We start from the raw sequence: 22,312 nt of genomic DNA, 5'->3' as shown, positions 1-22,312 counted from the left end.
GACAGTCTGGCCCTGACAGCAGCAATGTGGAATTTCCATCACTGGCCGGAGGTCACTTTTAGTTATGAACACTATCCCATGATAATTTGAGCATTGGGAGGCATTATAACTTGACTGGCTAAATTAGGGGTCAGAAACCTGTGGCTCTTGAGTCGCACGTGACTCTTTAAGGCCTGCACATTGCGGTTTTTGAAATGTAGATTTTTTTTTACCGAATAAAAAAAATGGCTCTTCTTATTTTGGTTGCTGACCCATGACCGTGGAAATCCAGTTCACCATGGGCAGGGATCGGCAACCTGCAGCTGCGGAGCCGGATGCGGCTCTTTAAAGACTGCTTTGTGACCGTTATTTATTGAGGACCGTCTTGTATTCGCACGCATTGCGGCTCTTGAAATGTTGAGTTTTTTTTGTTAGCAAAATAAAAAAAATGGCTCTCCTTGTTATTTTGCTTGCCAACCCTTGGGCTAAATGATTTCCATCGCCACTTGATAGTGGAGTTAAAAATAAAACCCGCAATGGAAAAAAATTCGTAACGTACACAAATATGGTTTTGTACATATGCCAAGTTGTATTTGTACAAAGTTTCTGTGAAAATGTATTGTTGACGCAAAGCACCAGAATGCCCATATACAGCATAAACAAAGGCCCGGCTCACCAATAAATACAACGGTGCCTCGCTCAGACAGTGTTGACACTGTTTGTGTTGCATGTGAACAAATGGCCTCTCCACGAGCTGTAAATCGCGAGAACCGGGCTGCCAGAACACAGGCCAAGGACTGGCTACCCCCCCCCCCCCCCCATCTTACAAACAACCACACAGCTGACTGAGATTGCAGCACACTCCACTGCCGTCTGCTTTCACGCAAACACACGTACAAATTAAGGCAAAGGTCCCACAGTGGTATGTGTACTTAGTAAGGCCTGACACAATACGCAAGGGTGAGCACCACAGCGCACCGCTTTTGTAGACTGTTTGCAACAAATGTGAATACAACCATACCAGGTACTAAATTAAGTTTGAACTGACCTCATAAGAGGTCCAGAACAAATGGACATGAAAGTTAAATTATTTTATTGTTGGACATGCAAACATATTCAGGAGCTCAATGCCAATGTCTCGGTTTGTTAGTCACGAGAGGGTTTCAGGAGAGAGTTCGTGTAGCCTTGGTGTTCCTCTTCCATTGAAGGAGTGCAGACGACTGGTTTACAGTACTATATGATCCATAGTTTGGGTTGCATGGCCACATCCGCACTGTGGCTTTCTATTCCAACACGTTCCTTCGGAGTGGGCAGGTAGGAACTTGGTTGGACAGCGCATTCGTGCACGACAGAAAGCTCGCGGTCACGTGACGCACTTCAACCAATCTGGGAGTGTACATGTTTGGGAGGGGCTATGCACGACAGACAAATAATCCCTGGTGGGCAGTGTGGAACTGTTGTTCCTACCTGTAATATCTACGTCTATAAAATGCGTGAAAATTAATGCATTTGTTCAGTGACTGGCTCAGAGCATTGCGAGAGTGACTTGCGTTTACTGCACTAGCTCTGTGTGAAGTTAATGGAGTCGGCTTCAATTAATCTCTACAGACGTGGATTGTGCAACAATAAACACAAAAGGGTCCATTTCAAAACATTAACACATTTCGGGCAATTCACCTTTGTGGCTTCTGGACAAGTGTTTTCCAGCAGCATTTGCTTGACGTGGGAAAACTCTGGGCCAGTTTCAGATTTCTAATTTTCATCAGCTGTTAAACAAATGCTCCTGGGTTGCCTGATGACAGAGGCAAGAGCCCTCCTTGAACCCTATGGAGCCTCTCCACCGCAGTACAGCAAATACGTACAAATCATTCACTGCAAGGGTGAATGAAGGGTCTTCGCAACGGAGCTCTTTCTCAACGTCAATTTCAAATCCCTTCATGATTGCGTCTCGGAAGTGCCCCCGACCGCTCGCCATCGCCCACCGTCCTGGAAGATGCGCTCCACATTGAGGCCGTAGGTGGCGCACGTCTCGTAGTAGGTGCAGCGCTTGAGGTCGTTGGAGAGCTTGCGGGCGCGGGCGTCGTCGATGACGCGCGGGTTGCTGGCGCTGATCGCGTCTGTGGGGAGGGGGGGGGGTGCGGAGGAGAGAGCGACAGCGCCGGCGATGACCTCGCTTGAACGACCCGCTGTGATGACTGGGTTGCGTGGTTACAGGCCATGGGAAGGTTCGTGTCGAGTCATTTTATTAATGGGTGGAATGAGAATTCTCCGTGTTTTGCGTGGGTGCGTGCATTGTATTTTTTTCCTTTCCCCCCCAAACAAAACCCTCCCAGCATTTGTGTCCAATCCAAACGACGTGAAAACGAAGGTATGAATCACTTGCTTTGGAAAAGTGCACATCAATATAGATGCAAGGTTCACCGCAGGTTTTCTTGTATTCAATCAGCACAATGCTACGGAGAGGGGTCCCATCAAGCCATGAACGGCTGTCTTAGCAGAGGATTCTATTGACGTGCGGAGTAGCTCGGTGACACACAAAGTAGTCGGGAGAAGACTCTCTTAAGCAGACATCTGGGGCAAGGCCGTAGCCATGGAGTCAACATTGGGGGGGACCAAATCTTCCAGGGGGTCTGGGGATTCCACCCCCTAGAAAAAAAAAATCTACATTTGAAAACGAATTTCCTGCCATTTCCTGCCTAAAATATTAAAAAATTCACTAACACATAGGATGGACTTTTTATTTATTTTTACAATAATGTCTAACAGTGCATTGTATTCCATTCCTCTGTTTTTTTCTTTTTTACCTTTTCTTGTTTCATTATATGTAATTGCAGAGATTAGGGATTAATAAAGTACAACCATAACCACAATCACATAAACAGAAATCTATTTTATATAAAGAAATTGGGGGGAACATTTTGAGAATATTTGAATCTTGGGGGGGGGGGATATTGAGTGGGATGTCCCCCCCCCCCCATATCTATTATAATTACGGCCTTGATCTATGGTGACCTCCACCGCCATTCCTGACGACCCAACAGCGTGTGGGATAAGATTATCAAAATCACAAGCACACACATTGTACACTAGGGGGCAGAGTTTGTTAATATACGCTTCTTAAAATCGCCACACGTTGATTAACACTGCTGCTCTGAGAATTAATATTTCAGTGAACTCTGCAGTATAAGAATGGATGGAGAAAAACGGCACCTTGTGTACACTTTTAACGATACTGATGTTGAAAAGTCCCTTCCAGTAGGGTCTATTTTAAGTATAAGGCCGCATAGTGTTACGGGATACCGAGCAATAGCTACACAAGTTGGATACAGACCTCTAGTTACCATTATTATTTTGTGACCCGAATTAGTAGATTTAACACTGCCCACAATAGGCTCACCACTGACCGCTTTTGTTGTCACAAACATTAAAGTGGGTCCTTCCCTTGGAGAGCACTGACCACTAAACAGTGAGGATCTTACGCACGGTGAACCGTGAGACTGGGTTTAGCTGAATGGGAGGGGTCATGGGGTAGGGGTTATAGGGCAAGGGCCACTGGACGGTAGAGAGCAAGGGGGTCATGGGGCGGGGATCACAGAGCAGGGGTCACAAGGCAAAGGTGGCCGTGCCAAGGCCCGGTACGTCAGGTGGCACACTCGTGCCTCCTCACCCTGCGTCCCCACGAGCAGCAGCGGCAGCTCGGAGGCGTTGCGCACGTTGGCGAGGCGGCTGTAGTAGTTGTAGACCGTCTGGAAGCTGATCTCGTCCTCCAGGCTGAACACGAAAATCACGGCGTCGACCCAAGATGCGAACTGCAAGGGCAAGCGGGTGAGGCGCAGGCGAGCGCGCGCAACAAAGACGTCACGCAGGCAGGCACGCTGCCTCAACACCGCTCTACCATTAATAAAATATGAGCCTTGACACACATCACCTGCAAGCTGCTCGATTTCACTCTCAGTCAATAAGGCCGCTGCATCGTCATTCAAACACTGGTTGAGAATGCACATGCTTCGTACGCAAGCATGTGCATTAAACCTCGCAGAACATCATTTATGTAAAATGTGTGGTGATCCATCAGTCTGAACCTGAGGATGAAGCCCTGGGTCTAAGAGTCTGGGCACGACGATGTCTTTGGTTATACGTGTTACAGTCGCTTGCATAACCGTTACACAAGACAATTTGCATATTTTTTTCCAAAAAGCGATCAATGATTGATCTTTTGTGAGAAAATAAACATTATTGCTTGTTATAGATCGTTCAGACCCAACCACTGGAACGGTCAAGGGTTGTACGACTGTGAAGGTTTTTCGCTTTTGTTCTCTGCATCTCTCCAATGTTTTTTCGGGTGATACCACGGTTGTTGTTCGGTGCAATGTCCGACGTTTCACTCCGTGTGCCGGGAACACGTCTGGAAGCTTTCAGCAATGCTTGGTGGTCAATGTTCTGGTCTCTCGTGCTTACATTTCAACCACTTGAAAGAGAGTTTGTGTGGAGATGTGGTGGCCAGTGGAGGCTGCCAATTACCTGGGGCTCTGGGGGACCACCTTCATCCCGGATGAGGAGCAGGTAGCTCTGTCCGTCCACAATGATTTCCTTCTTGAAACGCCCGCCTGCCAGTGTCAGACAGCCACACGCACTTCACTTAATGTCAGCAGTGCCCAGACGCCGTTGCACAATGCAAGTCATTGTTATGCACAGCCAGGCCAGCTACAGACCGCACTATTGTCACACACTGACAGCATGATGCCCACAAATATGATAAGTATTATATTTATATTGCACGTGACTTTAATGGTGGGTGATTGGTAAAAACTAGAGCGCAAGTTGAAATATTTTCGTCTTAAAAGACGGCATTGTGAATGTTAAGAAGACCACAATGCACGATTGAACAACGTCGGAGGATCGCAGAGAAGAAGGTGGGAGCCTGTCAGCACCACCAGGGGCCAGATCATACTTCCCCACATGAGGCGCATTGATGGGATGACACGTAGAAATCATAGCCCCCTATTGGCACAACAATGCCTAATTACAGAGCAGGCGCTAAATCATCTCGTGTCTGCCTACAGGGGCAGTTGCCACTGGGCGTGACCTTTCAAATATTTGAGATGAGATGTGACACAAGTCACTTATCGCATGCAATGTGAGTTGAGATGCCCTGGCATGAAGGAAGGCGCTATAGCAAACCAAATTAATTTCAATATAGCGTGGGTGGGGGCCATGCAGTCGCATGTCAAAATTATTATTCCAAATTTTACAACTTTACTGTTTTTTTATCTTTTAAAAATGTTTAAAGATAGATGTGCAAAAACGAGTTCTGACGTGTAGTTTTAAGTCGAAAAGAAATAACACGAAGCAATACTTGTCTATAAACCTCCTACCACGACCACCACCTCGCACAACCAGCTGCTGCTCTGCCAGCTCTTGTTATCTTCTGTATTCACATTCAGGCAGATGTGGCTGCATCACATTTGAGGCAACGCTGGAGAAAACACGCGTCTCTTTTCATTACACTTCCTCTATAACCTGACTTCAGTTGAAATGGAAAAAATAATAATCACAGGTTAGAGAATTTATTTCTCATCCTGCCAAATTCTGGCCATGTGTATTTCTGGCTGTGTAATGACGAATGGCATCCTCTTCTGAAGTCTATTCGTACATTCACAACTGACTTGGTGTCAATTTTCTCAATGCCCTCCTACTGTCTGCGAATTTCTATTTTTACACTTTCCTGTTCTCGTCTCGGAGCCTCATGCGGGGGGGGGGGAGGGGGGTGCTCTTTAATCGGCGCATTGGCGCGGAAGTCACGCGCGCAAAATGCGATTCAATGCGCACGTTACAGTCGACAGTTCTGTTCTCGTGTAATGAATGCGATGAAAACGTGTCAATCGGAATACGTATTTAAATGAATGTCAATGAAGAATATCGCATTAGAACATCTCCCTGCTCTCTTTACTCAACCCAAGCACGATTCTGTCGCTGGCTCAATCACAGCTGCTCATGGGCCACCTGATTTGTGATGTACAGTGTTAATCATGACATGCGCGACGTGGTGTGGATATCACGCCTTCCCCACTGAACGCAAACCGGGTTGAGGGCCTGCAGTTCTTACATCTCTAATTGAGATCTTTAACAGCAATGCCGTTTTTATTCGTCACTATTCTTTAACGATGTTTTTTTACCCGTCTCAGAGGGGTGGGAGGGTTCGCGTTATATTAAAGCAGCGTTTAATTGCATGCAGCTACATTGCTTTGTGCCAGGAATACTTTGAGGGAGTCCGAAGCCTTTGTCATCAACGACAGAGAAAAGCAGCACGAGGAAGCAAGCGCAAAGCACGATGATCATGACGGCACATGCTTTTGTGGCTTTTAAAATTTAATATTAAGCTTTTGTTTCAAGCAAGTGATTTCCAGTGTTTAGTGTCCATCAATGTGCAATGGGTAGAGTGTGGAATTCTTTGCAAAAATTAACCTCCCACTCCCTGCCATGCCATCAGGCACATTTCGCAGGCAGGCTCAGCTTGTGAAGCAGGCATCATAGGGTGTTTCGTGAGATCATGATGGACTTGAAGGAAAATTCGTCTTGGTTCTTTCGGTAAAGTCACGTAGAATGGAAATAAAAAAATTATAAATAAATAAACGTCACTTTACCGAAAGAACCAAGAAGATGAATCCCTGCAGTCACGAAAGCTTTAAATCGAAATTGAAGGAAAATTGTCGCCAGAAATTGTCTCCTGCAGCACAATTACCATATGCAACTATGGCAACTCGGTACAGCAACGACATCGTGACAGAGAGAATGTCTAGCCAATGAAAGCAGAGTTTGTTGAAATATTTGCTTGATGAACAATGATTTGCCTACACAGCACACGACCTTAGGCAGTCATCTAACCTGTCAGTGATTTGGAAGTTGCCATCCCATTTTCTTCTAAGAGGATGTAAGCAGCATTCATATTTTGCGAATTATAGGAAAATTCCGAAAATATATATTTAAAAATTACGTGGCAAACAGCTCTGGTGACGATTGTCAATTGCCATAAAATTGCCCCAGTGCATTATCATGGCCAAAAGTGGCCTGTCACCAACCATCACCAGGATACCATCCGTGCCTCATTGCCTGCGCAGTGTTTGGTGGAATATAGATTTTTGTTGGGTAAACCTGTACATCTTGGGACACTATATTTAATTCAATAAACAATGGGACTCGGGAGAAGGGCATCAAATGAACCGTACGCGACACTCGATTCACATCAAGGAAGAGACAGAGAATGTTATTTTTTTTATCTTTCCCTTGCCGATACTACAACCCAGGGTCACAGGGCGAGCTGGCTGAGCCCAGGCTCCAAGGGAATTGGACTCCAAGCTGGACGGACGCCATTGCTTTAACTTCAAAAGATTGATTTGTTGTTCTCTTGCGATGTAATAATGTGGTGGCTTCTGCAGTAGCTGCAGTAGCAGCACCAGCAGCTGCACGGGGGCACCACTGAGGCAGAGTTCACGGGGTCCTGACATTTGGCCTCACAGCATCAGCTGCAAAATCGCATCACGAAGACTTGATTCGCGTCATGTGACCATCGTAAATGGTTTTATATTCTGCCAATAAGAATTTCATTCCAATGAGCATATGCATCTGTTATATGCCCACGCACAATACCGTGATAAAGCGGCTTGTTATTGATTCACTAATTTATTTTTTCACGGCAGAAACATATGCCAGGGACTTTTAATGGAATGTGTTTCCTTCCATCCTCTACACAGATTTCTCATAGATTATAAAATTGGAAATGTACATATGCACTTAAATAATAACCAAACATTGTCATGGCTCTACATGGCAATTAAAAATGTAAATAAATAATTGAATTACAAAAAAACAGCTCTCTCTAACCCATATTGCATAGAGGCAGAGTGAGTATCTATTGCCATGACAACCAAGGGAATGATGTCATTCCTCAGCTTCAGAGACATAATTAGCGCTCAGTGCGCTACCACCTCACTCTTCCCTCCCATCCCATTGCCACATGGAAATTCCAAAAGTATGGCAATTTTGATTTTATTTCAATATTTCTTAAATGCGTGTTATTTTAATAATGCGGCTGACAGCTAAAGTACCACGTTCATTGTTTCACTCTGATTTTTGGCAGCACATAGCAACACACGCGCTGCTTCTGCATACAAATCATTACAGCAGCATTGCACTGTGGCAACACGATAAACAGCCACACGGCTAATTTTAATTGGCGTCAATGTTTACTGTCGGGAGGGAAGGTGGATACATTATTAATCCAGTCGCCGAGGTCTGTGCATGGCTTAATTAGGAGACACGCTCAGTCCTCTGCTAAAGAAGTAACTCCAGTGGCTGACAGCCACTTCGAACTATGAACTCAGTGCGTGGGGTGATGAGCGTTTTTATCGTAGTTGCTGATTTAGTGGAGCAATGCTCAGCTCTTTGTTTGTCATCAGAGCAGCACAGCAACATTGGTTTATAATCATACGTAACGGGTTGCTTAAACATATTTTTTAACTAAGGTTTTTTTTTGTAAGGAGTATTTAAACATAATAACTGTGCTTACACTTAGAAGCCTATTCTGAATACGTGTCAAATTCATCAGAACACAAACAATACGGATGTAATTTAAGCAAAAGCAGAAACAGTTCTGAACAACTGCTCATAATGGAATCTGTTAGGATCTCGGGGTAGGTTTAAGTAAAGGTGGCCACTGACAAAAATGGCCCCTCTGATGTCACCTCTCTGAAGAGTATGCAAAATAAAAACCATGTGATGTTAAAGGTCCCATGGGTGACCTTTACCATCACCCACAGATATCATATAGAAGACGAGCTCCAACTGAGCACACCCGTGTCCTCCCCGCTTGAGCATTGAGCGCAACTCATCTGAAGCATCCGAACCATGTGCTACTGCTGGAAATCCCCGCAGTTGGTCATGGCAGAAACTTGAGAGAAGATATGCTCAATATGTGGTCTAACCCAGAACACAACACTTAAATACTGTTGCTGTTTAACTTCATTCCATTTGCCGTGTGTTCTTCGCAAGGAGATTTTCTGTTCAGAATAAGCTTGAGTATAAAGGAAGCGTTTGCGCTAATAAAACAGCGAACGTGGAAAACAGCCGCGCTTGCTCGACTACAGACAACGTCAAGGGTGAGGACATCATCATGCCATGCAGCAGTGCTGAACCCCACAGGAGAAGCAGAACAAGCACCGAGAAAGCCACGAGCGAGCGAGCGAGCGAGTGAGCGGGCGGCACAAAGCACCGGGTCAGCTTTTCCAACCGACACGTGCAAGACCAAAAGCCGATGGATCCAGTGAAGCTCGCAGCAGCCAGGGCCACTCACAGCACAACCATGGGTCTTGTGCCACAGCCACACGCTGCACACACGTGACACATGGCCCGTGGCAAAACACCAATGACAAACCCAAGAAAATAAACCAAACAAATCAAATAGAAATACACGATTTTACCTGCTTCCAGCGCTAGAATTAAACAGAAGAAGAAGAACATACATAAATAAGGGCCATGACTCAGATTAAGAGAAAATAAAAGACTGGGATAATGTCACACAGTGGTTGTTTTAAATTTAATGACATCAGGAACAAACACATGACAGCTGTATTTATAATGCATATCCTTTCCAAGGGCATACGTAACAGTGATTGATTCAACACTGGCTGATCAGCGGTGAACTCGGGTACGGTAACGCCAGGAGCTGTCTCGCTTCTCGTGGTTACGCGAAGCCTGGCGGCTGACCTTAAACACTCGCCACATCACGCCACGGCACGGTGCATATCAGAAACGAGACGGCAAGCCAGCCCAGTCATACTGATCACTGCCCGGGAGATGTAATTTGACGTTAAGACCAACATTAATTGAGCACTTAGTGTGCCGTGGCCATAGTAAAGGCGCGAGAGAGGCGTGTCCGAACTAAAATTGCTCGTGCCGCACATTTAGAACTCAAGTATTGTCGTCTGTCATCCGCAGTTAAGGACTCGCACGCGAGAGTGGTGCACACATACGAGCCAAGCCACGTCTGCAGAAAATGCACAAAAGACCAAACGCAATAAGAAGCAACTGTGTGTGGATGCAAATTGAAAATTATAATGCAGGTGGGGGTTTTATTCCATTAAACAAAATCCAATTTGACCCATTGTTTAATTCGCTTTTAGCTCGTGGATTCATCAGTTACGTGGTAACATAATTCCATTTAATACGCAAGTCTTTGAACTCGTAGCAGGTGCGAAAGTGCCTATGCAGATGTAGCACAAAAGACGGCGTGAGACAAAGAATTGCAATCCCACGGATCTTCTTTTAATAATGAGACCAAATGAGGGGGACAGATTTAAAGACGCAGAGACAGAAGGAAACAGTAAGCAGAAACGGAACAGCAAGTACGTATGTATGTTGAGCTTCTTTCACACCGTATGTAGCCAACCGTGCTACTCGGAGGTGTGTGGGGGAAGGACAACAAACTAAACGCAAAAGCACGATAGTAGAGAAGCAGAATAACGGGAGAAATCGTCAAATCAGATTTTGAGCTAAACATGAGCGAGAAAACGCCTGGGAGATGAAGTTATATAGAGAGGAGAAGCAGGGAAAGAGAAACAGAACAAATGTGAGGTAAGAAGGAACAGATGGCGAGGAGTCCACAGTCGGAGGCTGAAGTGTCAGGGACACGAGCAAAACGGGGGTGAGAGAAACTCGTGCGAGACACGAAGCGAGGGCTTTACCTTCCGGTGACTCCTCCTGCACGTATGTGCCCGTTAGGTAGCGGTGCACCAGCGCCGATTTGCCACTCGCCAGGTTTCCCAGGATCCCCTGGTGGAAGGTGCAGCACAACGAATCCGAGGTCAGAATTTACGCGAAACTGGTCCCCCCGTCCAGTGCTTACGTTTTCGCTGAATATTTTCCGCTGGCAGACTGTAGTAGGTGGCACGTGGCTTGTAGCCACTATCATGGCAGGGGTAGTAAATATGTAAATATTTCCAGGTAGCTGACCCGGACAGACCCAGATACATTTAAAGTCCTCTGGGTAGTTGTATAGAACATCCTCATTGAGAAAATATATCTTAATTGACACCGATTTGAAACAGAAGCTTTAGGAAATTTACACAAAATACGTTTAATGTAAATAACCCCTGGTCCTGTCCACCCAATGCACGGGCCCCCTAAGAGAAACAATGGGGAACTGGGAGAGCAATCTCAAAGGACCCAATATTCACAGTCATCGTGGTTGGCGCTGCACATGGGCACTTGCAGCTGGGTTGAAACTGAGGTACCAATGGAGGATAGAGTTGTTGGTGTTTTTCCATCTCGACCAGCTCATCAATGTGACCTGGAGTTTGCCTTCTTTGGTAGAAGTAGGTGCAAATTTAGACCGATCCTAATCTCAACACTGTTATGATGGAATCTCATATACAGTGCATGCACACACGCGGAGAGACAAAGATCCCTTATTTAGCCCAAGTCACAGCAGCGGAAAAGTCTGTGCATAGTGAGTGCTTCTTAAACCTTAAGCAGGATACAAGCCACTGGTACGGTGAGTACTTTGCACAGCAGCCTTTGATTCTACACTGGAGATACTGAATCGCCGCACCAGGTACTTAGTTTTAGGCCGCATTCACCCAGTATGGACAACAGTACCATGTTAAATTTCGATTTAAAGCTTTCGTGACTGCAGGGATTCATCTTCTTGGTTCTTTCGGTAAAGTCACGTAGAAGGGAAATAATAAAATAATAAAAATAAAACATAATAAAATAAAATTCTCACGACGTTTTGGCCACAACGCAAGCAGCCGTCCTCAGGTGAAGAACAGGTCTGTCTGGAAGACAGCGCTCCAATGAACACTGCTAAGCTTGGCAGCGTATTTTAAGCTGGGTGGGAGGAGAAGACCGCCTTGACAACGGAGTTTACATGTCAACAGAAGAATTTAGCATAGAATAAGCTGTGTTAATGTGAGAGAATTAGCAGGATGTTAAAGTCAGAAATTTGCATGTAACTGGGAGATTAGCATGATGTTAATGTGAAGAATTAGCATGTAAATGGTCACGGAAGTGGCTATGTTAAAGTCAGAGTTTACATATCAAGAGGCATTTAGTATATTGACGCTAAAAAACTGCAACCACCCACTATCATACAATAAACCGATGTGAAAGAACTATATATAAACTACATAAATATAATCAATGTACTCAATATATTCTCCAATAAGCTGAGCTATTAACATGAAGTAACTGGGTATACAATACACTATATATAATTAAGTAACTGGGTATATAACTATATGATAGTCATTATATAGCAGTGTTCATTGGAGCGCTGTCTTTCAGACAGCTCTGTCTTCACTTAAGGATGGCTGCTTGTGTTGTGGCCGAAACGTTGTAATAATTTTATTTTATTATGTTTTATTTTTATATTGTATCATTTCCCTTCTACGTGACTTTATCGAAGGAACCAAGAAAAAAAAGTACCATGTGTAAGAATTTTTCACGGCCTGCCATTGAACGAGAGTCACACAGAACGCGTGCTTGAAAATCGGTTACTTTCATGTAATGCAATATACATTAAGCTGAAGGCTTTTCAAAGGGCACATCCTAACCATGCTTCGTGTTATTTTTTCCCAACTGGTGACACGAAGGCCACCCCAGAGTTGGCATTCATGGGAGGCCTTCATCCAGCAGTGGATAGACAAAATTACGTAAACTATAATTACATAATTAAATGTGAGTAAGGTGCAAGTAAGAAATCAGAATAGAGTCTGGGAAATGCTGTTCCTTTAACACAGGGGTGGGCTTACAGTTGTAATTAACGACTTACACACACACAAGAACAAAAACCACAACAATACGGTGACATAATGCATCAACATCATAGTGAGAAAAAACACACACGAACACGACATGCTACGAAACAACGTGAAAGGTAAAATTAGGACAAAGCAGAGTTCAAATTGTAATCATTGCTCGACGTGTAATAAGGAAATTCCCCATGAGGTATGGAATCCGGTTTGTGCCGAACATTCTGCTGGGAACAGCAGACTGTGGTGACACAAACGCGAGACAATTAACACGTACGCACTACATGAATACAATTACTGGTGATAAAATATACAAAAGGGGCACAGCTATTTCTGGAGCAACGCATCAGCCAGCTAATAATTGCTCATAATTATTCATATAACTCTGGCAACACCATTTTCGGATCACAGTTTTTTTTTTAATCTTTTGTCTTCGAAAAAATAAAAGTATTGGGATAGCATAAAGCCAGGACAAAGATCATACCCAGCTGGTTCCCTGACGGTGCAAAAAAAAAACATTTGTATGGGAACCACTCTCTGGTGATGACCAGTGGGAGAGAAGCCATATGCTGTATTTATAGCCGAGAGCCACGGGGAAGGTCTGGCCCTCGGGCAGACGTCGAGAGAGCAGCATGCGCACGCTTCGGCACGTGGGGGGGGGATGGGCCGTGCTCTCGTGCAGGTTTATAAGAAGACAATGCCAGGTCTGCTATTGCATTGATTACATTTTACCCAATTATTCAATAGACCTGCCCTGGCATCAATCACCGCAAAAACACACGGTGCCACCACTGACATGAAAACAAATCTCTGATTTGACAATTTCATTATTCTTTTCAAAATGTTATATATATTTTTTTTTCAAAATTTTATATATATTTTTAAAACAAGCATAACACTTTATACAACCTCCACATAGGTTTAATTTGCCAATAAAATAGGTTTTCGCCTCTCTTTGTTTCTACATTTTTATTTCGCGTCTCTTTACTGCGCATGCGTCGATGTGTAACGGGGTTGTAGGAAGTGTTTTGGCCCGGAGACGTCTTCACGAACCACCAGAGAGGCCACTGACAAAATTCATGTCTGGAGCCGATCCACACGACTCATCAGCGGAGACTTCGCAAAAGGGGCAGGGCACAGCGCAACCCAACACTGGCCCCTCAACGAATTGTCAAACCGCATCACGAGCAGAGAGAGAAGTGGACATTGTAGGCGAGAATTTTTTTCACATTGAGCTTTCACCGAGACACATGCTTGGGGAAATTTTTTTTCACGTCGCAATCAGCGGACGTACGTTTTAATTCCTACAGCCACAAGAGCCTAATTTTGGAAAGACCGCCAGTGCGGTCGCACCAGCCCCACGCACGCTTCTCTGCTCAACATCCGCGGGTGTCCCGAATACGATGGAAACGATGCTTACCGTCCTAAATTTTACCCGCGTTGGGAAATCGTGCACATAATTATAAAAGTGCGGCAGGAGCCATTATCGCGCCGCCCTTTCTGCAAGCGATGTAGTTGCACAACAAAGGTTGCCGCGCCTACGATAGTAGCGCTAACAAGCGAACAGAACGGAGAGGGGCACGCTGCTGCCTCAAACGCACTTCCTAATGAAGCCTGCACCTCTACCCCTGTGCCGTTATCAAAGGGAAGCGACGCCCTCACGCACACCGGCCCCACGCGCTACATTTGCAAAAAAGGTACATACGCACTCTCCAATGGTTATTTAAAGTCATCTGCCCCCCCCCCCCCCCCCCATTCTAACATACACCGAGCAGTGCTCATGCCAGTTGGTGGGCCTGAGCCAGTGGTGGAGGCTTCACTTTCCACTCCATCCATCAAGCAGCCAAACTCGGCAGTTAATACCAATGAAGTTGTAATATTTTATAAAGCTTCATCATCTTCAGCCATGGCCAATCCACTGCTGGATGAAAGCCCCCCCCCCCCAAGCCACCACCACCTCTCATGATCCTTCATTGCAATAACTACAAAGCCCCGTATATATTACATTAAAAAAACCCACTAACATACAGCAAAGATTGTGCGGACAATACAAGACTGTGGAGAACATATCTGCGGTTGGGTCACAAATTTGTCTTCTGCCATGAATAATTGCAGCTGAAAATAGAGTGGAGAGCCCAGTTATGGAATGTGTGATAAACCGGTTTTCCAGAACTGAAAACGCTCTGTCCATTTGAAAGCCACATTTGTTCATGCTTAACCAATAGTAGCAATTATATCCGGGAACACTGGGGAAAGTGACACAGATCCTGTTTAAGCTACCAATCAGCAATTGAATTACAGTTCCGGCATAGAAGTGGTATACGGGAAGTGCCGCGGAGCAATGTATTTAATGGCACTGCCAGTCATTACAAGATAAACATTTAATCATGAAAATGTTGGGCCCTTTTGTATCGTATGATGGGCACTGTTCTGTCTCACGGCAGGAGTTTTGCCGCACGGCAGATGGGGGGGGGGGGGGCGTATGTACACAGGAATTTCCTGTGTTTGATGCTAATTTTGGTCATGTGACCAGGAAGTTACTATTTTAGATTTCCACTGAACCACGCGGGCGTCGGCCATTACACAGATAAGTCAAGATGGCGGCACACATCGCGTCTCAGTGAAGCCAGACGCAGTTGTTCATCGTGGGACTTTGAGAAGCATTGTCTGTAAGTTTGTTTATATTCTTATAAAATTGGCAATGCTGTTGTAATGTTGGAATGACCGTTATAGTGATGTAAATGCCTTTATGGTGCCGTTAAGTTGTTGTGGTAAATACGAGGCCTAGTTAGCAACGAAGCCTGCAACTTTCCTTATTGTGGATGTTACTTGTGATTTAGTAGGTCGAGTCAGACTTGTGCCTATGTTGCGATCCTGAGAGCAAAGATGATGAAGTATCTCATCCATAGTTTAGTGTTATGTGTAATGCTGTACATTTTGGGTGCAGTGGGATGAATACACGATGCGCCTGTATGCAACGCACCGGCTCGTGCTCTTGTGTAGTTCAGTGGTAATGTAGGGGCCTGGTCCGTCCAGGATCTATTGTTATCTAAGACAATGTTCTGATGCTGTGGTGTTCATTGTATTGGTGTTTCCAGGTTATAACAGATGCTGTATCTGTGTTTTCTCACCAGTTTTACCTTGTTACAATCAATAAATGATGATTGGAGTCGGACGTTCATCCTGGCTCCGAGGGTTTATTGAACGCAAGGTTATCTACTCGACTAGCGGCGCAACGCAGCGCACAGCGAGGCTGAGATAGGCACACTGTGAGCTGTAGTTACAGATTAAGGGCTTAGGCATGTTTCTTAAAAAGTTGATTCATTGATGGGTTCAAATGGTTCGATGGGAAGACAAGACTAGATGTACAAATGACATTAAATAAAAATACTCCCCGGTTCATTCCGACATGAGCTGAAAGCCAAATGTAAGGGACCTCCACTGGCCATCGGACTAACTCAAGGCTCGAGTACGAAACAAATTATTCCACTACGGCAATACAATTACCAGAGTATTTTGCAGAAACTGATATTAAAAATGATGCTTTTACGTAAATTATACCGTTGTTACTAACATCCAATAATTTCACGACACTTTAATTAAGCGAATGTTGACATTTTATGAATAAATGTCAACAGGCACATTAGAATGACACCGAGTTGTACTGGGAGAATAAAGCTGTCCAACAACCAAATATAGGTCAATGAGTGGTTTTAAAAAAAAAAACGAAGAATTAGAATGATTGACTAACAGCAAGCAAGGTACTCATTTCCCATTGCTCCTCTACGTACCAAGAACATAGGAAACACAGAACACTTACCACTTTGAGCTCTGGTACAGATCTGCTGAGGGTCCACTCCTGGCTGTTTACAAATGAGTCTGTAGGACACAAAACACATAGCACACACGGCACACCGCACGCAGAACACACACACCACACCGCACAGAGCGCAGGACACACACACACCACACGGCACACCACACACCGCACAGAGCGCAGGACACACACACACCACACGGCACACCACACACCGCACAGAGCACGCAGAACACACACGAAAAACAGCGCACACACACACAACTCATATTAATACACTTGGTACATTAATACTGGCCGTATTCAATTTAAATGTTAATGAAATATTAAAGTTGCACATTTTAACTTTTTTTTCAAAACAGAAAATGCATAGCTTTAAACTTGTTGAAATTAAACGGTATGAACTTTATCTGCAATTTTGAGATTTAGCCAACATTTTATACGTCCTAAAATTGTGTAGTGACATCGCAGGATGTCACTGTGTGATGCCAGCCCTAGACAGGCACGGCGTGCGATGTAGCGACATCGCGGACACCACTTGGATGTGGATGCAGTACCGGCCCTAGAGGGGCTCGGTGAGCGCTGACTGACAGCGCTGAGTGGCACCACGCTCGGCGTGCAGTGCCGGCCCCTACAGGATAGGGTGCAGGAGTGTCGGCCACAGGGAATGGGATTACTAAGGGCCGTGGCACTCTGGCTGACCCCAGAGGACACGTGACCGGTTAAGTCTAAACAGGGGCGCCAAGTGGGGGCTAGGGGTGGTCACGTGTCAGGGTCGAGATCCTGCTCGAAGATTCTCGAAGGTGGTCGTGGCCAAGGGCGGAGCCAGCCACACCACAGAGGATATAAGCCACCGGGTCCCCCAGAGGGACAGGCCGCTATTGTTCATCCTGAAGAAGCCTTCGTCTACGTTCTACGTCCTACAGAGTCTCCAACACGTGGACCGGGACCCAAGCTGGGTTCCGGTCCGATGTAGCTAGTTATGGTGTAATTAGTATAGTTAGCCTGGTGGTCACCACCATAGGTTGTTATTCTGTTAAGGGGCTGTTACCACGTGTGTTGGTGTTAATAAATGTGTTGACTCCAAGGAGTACGTCTGCGGCTCAGTTGAACTCACTACAATTGTATGCAGAAATAAACTGGACAACGCAGTTCACGATATTGCAGAGAAAAGTTGTTCTTGTCAAAGCTGTCTGTGCCCACGGTGTACATATTGAGAATGGATAGAAATGCATTAAGGTTTTTAAGATACTGGCAATACATTTGCTACATCTTTGTAGTACATTCAGAACGCATGCGAATTTTCATAAAAATGACTCAGGACCCACCCAACGGGGAATATCAGATACAAATACTGAGAACAAAGACTGAATACAGAAAATTAAATCCATTACTTAAACTCTAAAAACTGGCAAGAGTGCAGGGTGAATGACGACGTGGCGACTTCCGCTCGTTGGTTTTGATTTTGTGGAGTCAAAGCACCCGCTGCTCTGCGAGTGTTTATGTGACCACACAGCACCCTGGCTCTGGGAGGCTCAGCTGGGCTCCACTCTAATGCCCGGATTTATCACCATTACTCACGCAAATTTGGCAGCTCCGCAACCGCTGGGCCGCTGGGACAGGACAAAAAGGTCACGATGTCTTACACTGCTGGCCACAATAATGGCACAATAGAGACGCCAGCCTCGGATCCCTCCCCCAAGTCTAGCCGTGGCCGGAATGAAAAATTAGTCTTTTGCTGGGACGGTCCACTAAGGGAGGGCAGCTTGCTCCTATCAGCTGTGTTCACGAGCAAACGTGACAGCACATGAGGCATGACCGGTGACACAGGGCAATAAACAACAACAATCAAGACGGGACTCGAGGGAACTCTTCCCTGTGACACCGACCCCATGGTCAGTGGGGGCCACTGTTAAAGGCCAATATTTTGGTTTCGGGAGAAAAAAAATTGCACAGTGCAAAGGCATTAATCTTCACACTAAAATATAGTCAAAAGCCAAATTGTCCGATACACAAATGAGCATTAGGCGGTGCTCAGCTTTGTTTATTATCTTTAGACGATTACGGAAATTCCATATTCCTTTGGTGGAAACCAGTCAATCAAAAGGAAACCTTTAGAACTGTCCACAATATATCGACCACTGAGGAATCACGGGTTGAAGTACGTATATAACGATAAATTCCATCATTATGCACACACAAGCACACATTTGTAAAGTATTGTGTAAAGGCATTTTTTTCCTTTACAAAATTCCCGGAGTTACTAAGTCGCCATACTCAAGCATGCAATTCGAAGTCTGCAACCATAAAGGTCCCCGAGACAATACTGTCGACGCACAAAAGCCTCGTCTGCACCTTATGGATTTATAGGCACAGTCAGTGATAGCGCACCAGACGTAAATCAATATTTATCAGGATTGCGGAAACGTGCCATGGAAAATAATGAGCGAGGCAAGAGCCATATAGGGAGACGCAGGACTGTCCTGAGTTTGCGCGAGTCCATTTACAGTAATGCTCTCGGAGAAAGACGTGCATTCCTGATGAACTATGTGCAGCCCCCACAGTCAGAAAGAAGTAAGCGGCTCTCGCTTGGCCAAGACGCCCCACAGCAGCCCCTGTACAGCACGCGCACTGGCATGCGCTATGGCACGTGGCCGTGCCAGATCGAGGAAAATATTCAACGTGAGTCAATTTTCAAGAGGGCCCTGTCTGCTTGGCAAGTGCTGGACATTACCTCTTTTTTTGCATTTCATCACGTGGGAGGAAACCAGTGGAGCTGAAAAAGACTGACGCACACGACGCAAGACTATTCGAACTCTGCACGTAAAAGTCAGAAGCCTACTTACTGTACTGCCCCAAACAAGCCCCTGAAGCAGAGGTCGCAAACGGGTTTTGATTCCTTACCCATACCCGTACCCGGCCGCACCAGGGTCGCAAATGGGTACCCATACCCGTACCTGGCCGGGTACGGGTACCCGTTCCCTACCCGTACTCGTACCCTACCCGAAATGAGTGACAAACGGTTACTCACCGGTGACTCACGGCCTACCCATACCCGTACCCGGCCGCACCAGGGTCGCAAACGGGTACCCGTACCCGTACCCGACCGGGTACGGGTAGCCGGGTATCGGGTACCCGGTTGCGACCTCTGCCCTGAAGGTGAATGTGTGTCACACATGTAATTTCGTGTAAAACCATTTGCTCTGCTGGTATATAAATTGCAAATAAACCCTTTAGTATGTAGGAGGTAAAAACCCCTGATCTGAAAAATGTATACCTTAACCTAAACACGTGCACAGACACACTTAAATCACCCGCACGCCTTAAAGATGTTTATTTGGGGCATGGGTCGTCAGTGACTCAAAGTAAAGTCAAGGTCCACCTGTGGTAAATACAAAAGGCGCATTATGTAACCTTGTAGTTTAGATTCATGTGGGTTTGTTTGAGAGATTGGCAAACGAAAAGCGTAACTTCAGAGAACTTGGCACAGGGAAGCCGACGAAATTTCAATTGGCACCAGTTATTTGCCACAGACGGAAAGTGATTTGCATTCCTGCTTGCTGGAGTCACGAGACAGCAGAGCAAGGCCGAGCAAAACCATCACGACGCTGGGGCCCTCGAGACGAAAATATCGGCAGACTACGACCGGCGTGTAATTCTCCGGTCAGAATACGTGACACGCAAAGGAGGAATGGGAACTGATGTGGCCCGTAAAGCCAAAGGCACACAGTATTATGAATGTGTTGAAGCCAATAATTGAGGTGAGATAATATCCCCTTTCTTGATGGTGTTAAGTACAGCTGCATGTTTGCTGATTGACATGAAAACGCACTGCGCTGCAACAAAGTCTCCGCACTGTTAGGGCTGCCCAAACAAGGTTTGCTGAAAAATTGGACCATATTCACTCATTAAGGAAAACCCAGAGCAGCAGTTATATAAGACAAGGGTGAATTCCACTATTTGTTGAGCCAAATTGGTAATGCAGGAATCTATTCTGGGGGGCGGGACGAGGTAGGTAATGATTGACCCACACAGATGGATACCACCATCACTCCTGCGGCACCCTGTGACATCAGAGGATGCTTTTCTTCTCCTGGGCGAGGTGCCTATGAATTGAGAACCTCCATATTGAGCAACTTGCTCTCTGTCAGATGCATCACATTGAAGACTGGCCACTCGATGCCACGCCAGCGATCCGTGGTATTGCGGCTTCCTTCGAGCAACGTCCCAAGAAGAAATATGCAGCTTCGTTGGCAGTCTTCGCTTTAGGAGCCCTCGATTAGGCGCCCGTGACTTGCGCAGCAAAAACTCTTCATTTATCCTCATGCAAATTACAATTCCGTGCTTCTCAATGCATTGCGAATGTCAACTTGTGAATGTGCTACATCTCCAGGCTCTAATGAGGATGGAATTTCATCCTTTACCATCATGATTAAAATAGCATAACCACGACAATGACCATTGTATAAATTATGGCCATAGCAGAGTTCCCGGTACTCTTGTTCTCAAATTGTCAATTTTTTTAACCACCGATTCCCAGGCCATCACTCAATTGTGAGATGCAAGTCACCTTCCCTTTCTTGTTTGTGATGAGACCTCACTGTCCAAACAAACATACAGAGGCCGCAGCTGACGAGAGAATTCGGGGAGATGTCCCCCGTTCGCCATCAGCCATTTCACATTGTCACGTCGTGTTGCCGTGGTCCGTCGCGAGATTGGACACAAATATTTTCAGTACTATCTTCATGAATGCTAGAAGATGAGGCTTAACAAGCAGAGAAAAGAATGACATTGGTGGTTGACATTTATTTTTCGTTGTTCTCAGCGGCAGACACAAAGACTGCGCGTACAGTCCCCGCGTGCAGCTCCCTCGCTATGTCTGCGCGGCGGCGGCAGGGGGGGGGGTGCTTCGGTGGCCTACGAAATATAAACTGCAGACCGAGACGCGAATGCGCCTTGTGTACACAACAGAAGCAACGGAACATTAATAAAGTGGCAGGACGGAGGAGCCGTAGCAGCCCTTTGCCGTACCTGCACGGCAAGGCCGTAGCCATGGAGTCAACATTGGGGGGGACAAAATCTTCCAGGGGGTCGAGGGGATCTGGGGGTTCCTCCCCCCCCCCCCCAAAAAATGCACTAACACATGGGATGGACTTTTTTTTTACAATAATGTCTAATAGTGTATTGTATTACATTGCTCTGTTTTTTTTTTACATTTTCTTGTTTCATTATATGTCATGGCAGAGATTTTGGATTCATAAAGTACAACCATAACCACAATAATATGAACAGAAATCTATGCATTGTTACATGAAGACAAGTCCAGATATTGTGGCCAAGGTTTAGCAAATTGTTATTTTTATTTTTACATATTTACAAGTAAACTTGGGTGGGCAGCAGGGGAGTTTGCTCTGCTCTGCTCTCCGATCTTCTCCCCTCCAGCCCTCTCTTCTCTGGTCCTATATTCTCCTCTCTTCTCTGGTCATCTCTTTTCCTCTCCCCTGCTCTGCAGTCACATCTGCTCCTTTCCTCTGCTCTCCTCTCCAGGCAATGACGAGTGTTTTGATGTCTTCAGTAACCACTGCCACCCTTCCTCTTGCTCATGATGACACTCACTGTGAATGAAAGCTGACTGATTAAACTGCTTGCACTTTAATCAAAGAAACACTAATAACACTGGTCAAAAAAAAAAAAGCATTTTTTTTCTGGC

At 45.5% G+C, this 22,312-nt stretch overlaps 1 protein-coding gene across 5 annotated transcripts in view; it reads right to left on the bottom strand.

The window, feature by feature from the left end:
* The window catches only part of LOC133345050 (arf-GAP with GTPase, ANK repeat and PH domain-containing protein 1-like), a 141,020-nt gene that overhangs the window by 43,971 nt on the left and 74,737 nt on the right, over nucleotides 1-22,312 (bottom strand). For 3 of the 5 annotated variants that reach the window (XM_061555452.1, XM_061555449.1, XM_061555450.1), the window contains exons 2-7: nucleotides 16,606-16,664; nucleotides 10,719-10,806; nucleotides 9,456-9,467; nucleotides 4,501-4,586; nucleotides 3,647-3,788; nucleotides 1,962-2,096 (exon numbers count right to left, since the gene is read on the bottom strand). In XM_061555452.1, the coding sequence (XP_061411436.1) occupies nucleotides 1,962-2,096; nucleotides 3,647-3,788; nucleotides 4,501-4,586; nucleotides 9,456-9,467; nucleotides 10,719-10,806; nucleotides 16,606-16,664 (522 nt within the window). The remainder of the gene's footprint in view (nucleotides 1-1,961; nucleotides 2,097-3,646; nucleotides 3,789-4,500; nucleotides 4,587-9,455; nucleotides 9,468-10,718; nucleotides 10,807-16,605; nucleotides 16,665-22,312) is intronic. The other 2 variants (XM_061555453.1, XM_061555451.1) reach the window with 1 other exon arrangement.

This window comes from Lethenteron reissneri, chromosome 21 (assembly GCF_015708825.2).
Source record: "Lethenteron reissneri isolate LAM-NWPU_2019-01 chromosome 21, ASM1570882v1, whole genome shotgun sequence".
In the NCBI taxonomy this organism is placed as follows: Eukaryota; Metazoa; Chordata; class Hyperoartia; order Petromyzontiformes; family Petromyzontidae; genus Lethenteron; species Lethenteron reissneri.
Note: the sequence above shows the minus strand (reverse complement) of the source record. Positions and strands in the feature narration are given on the sequence as shown.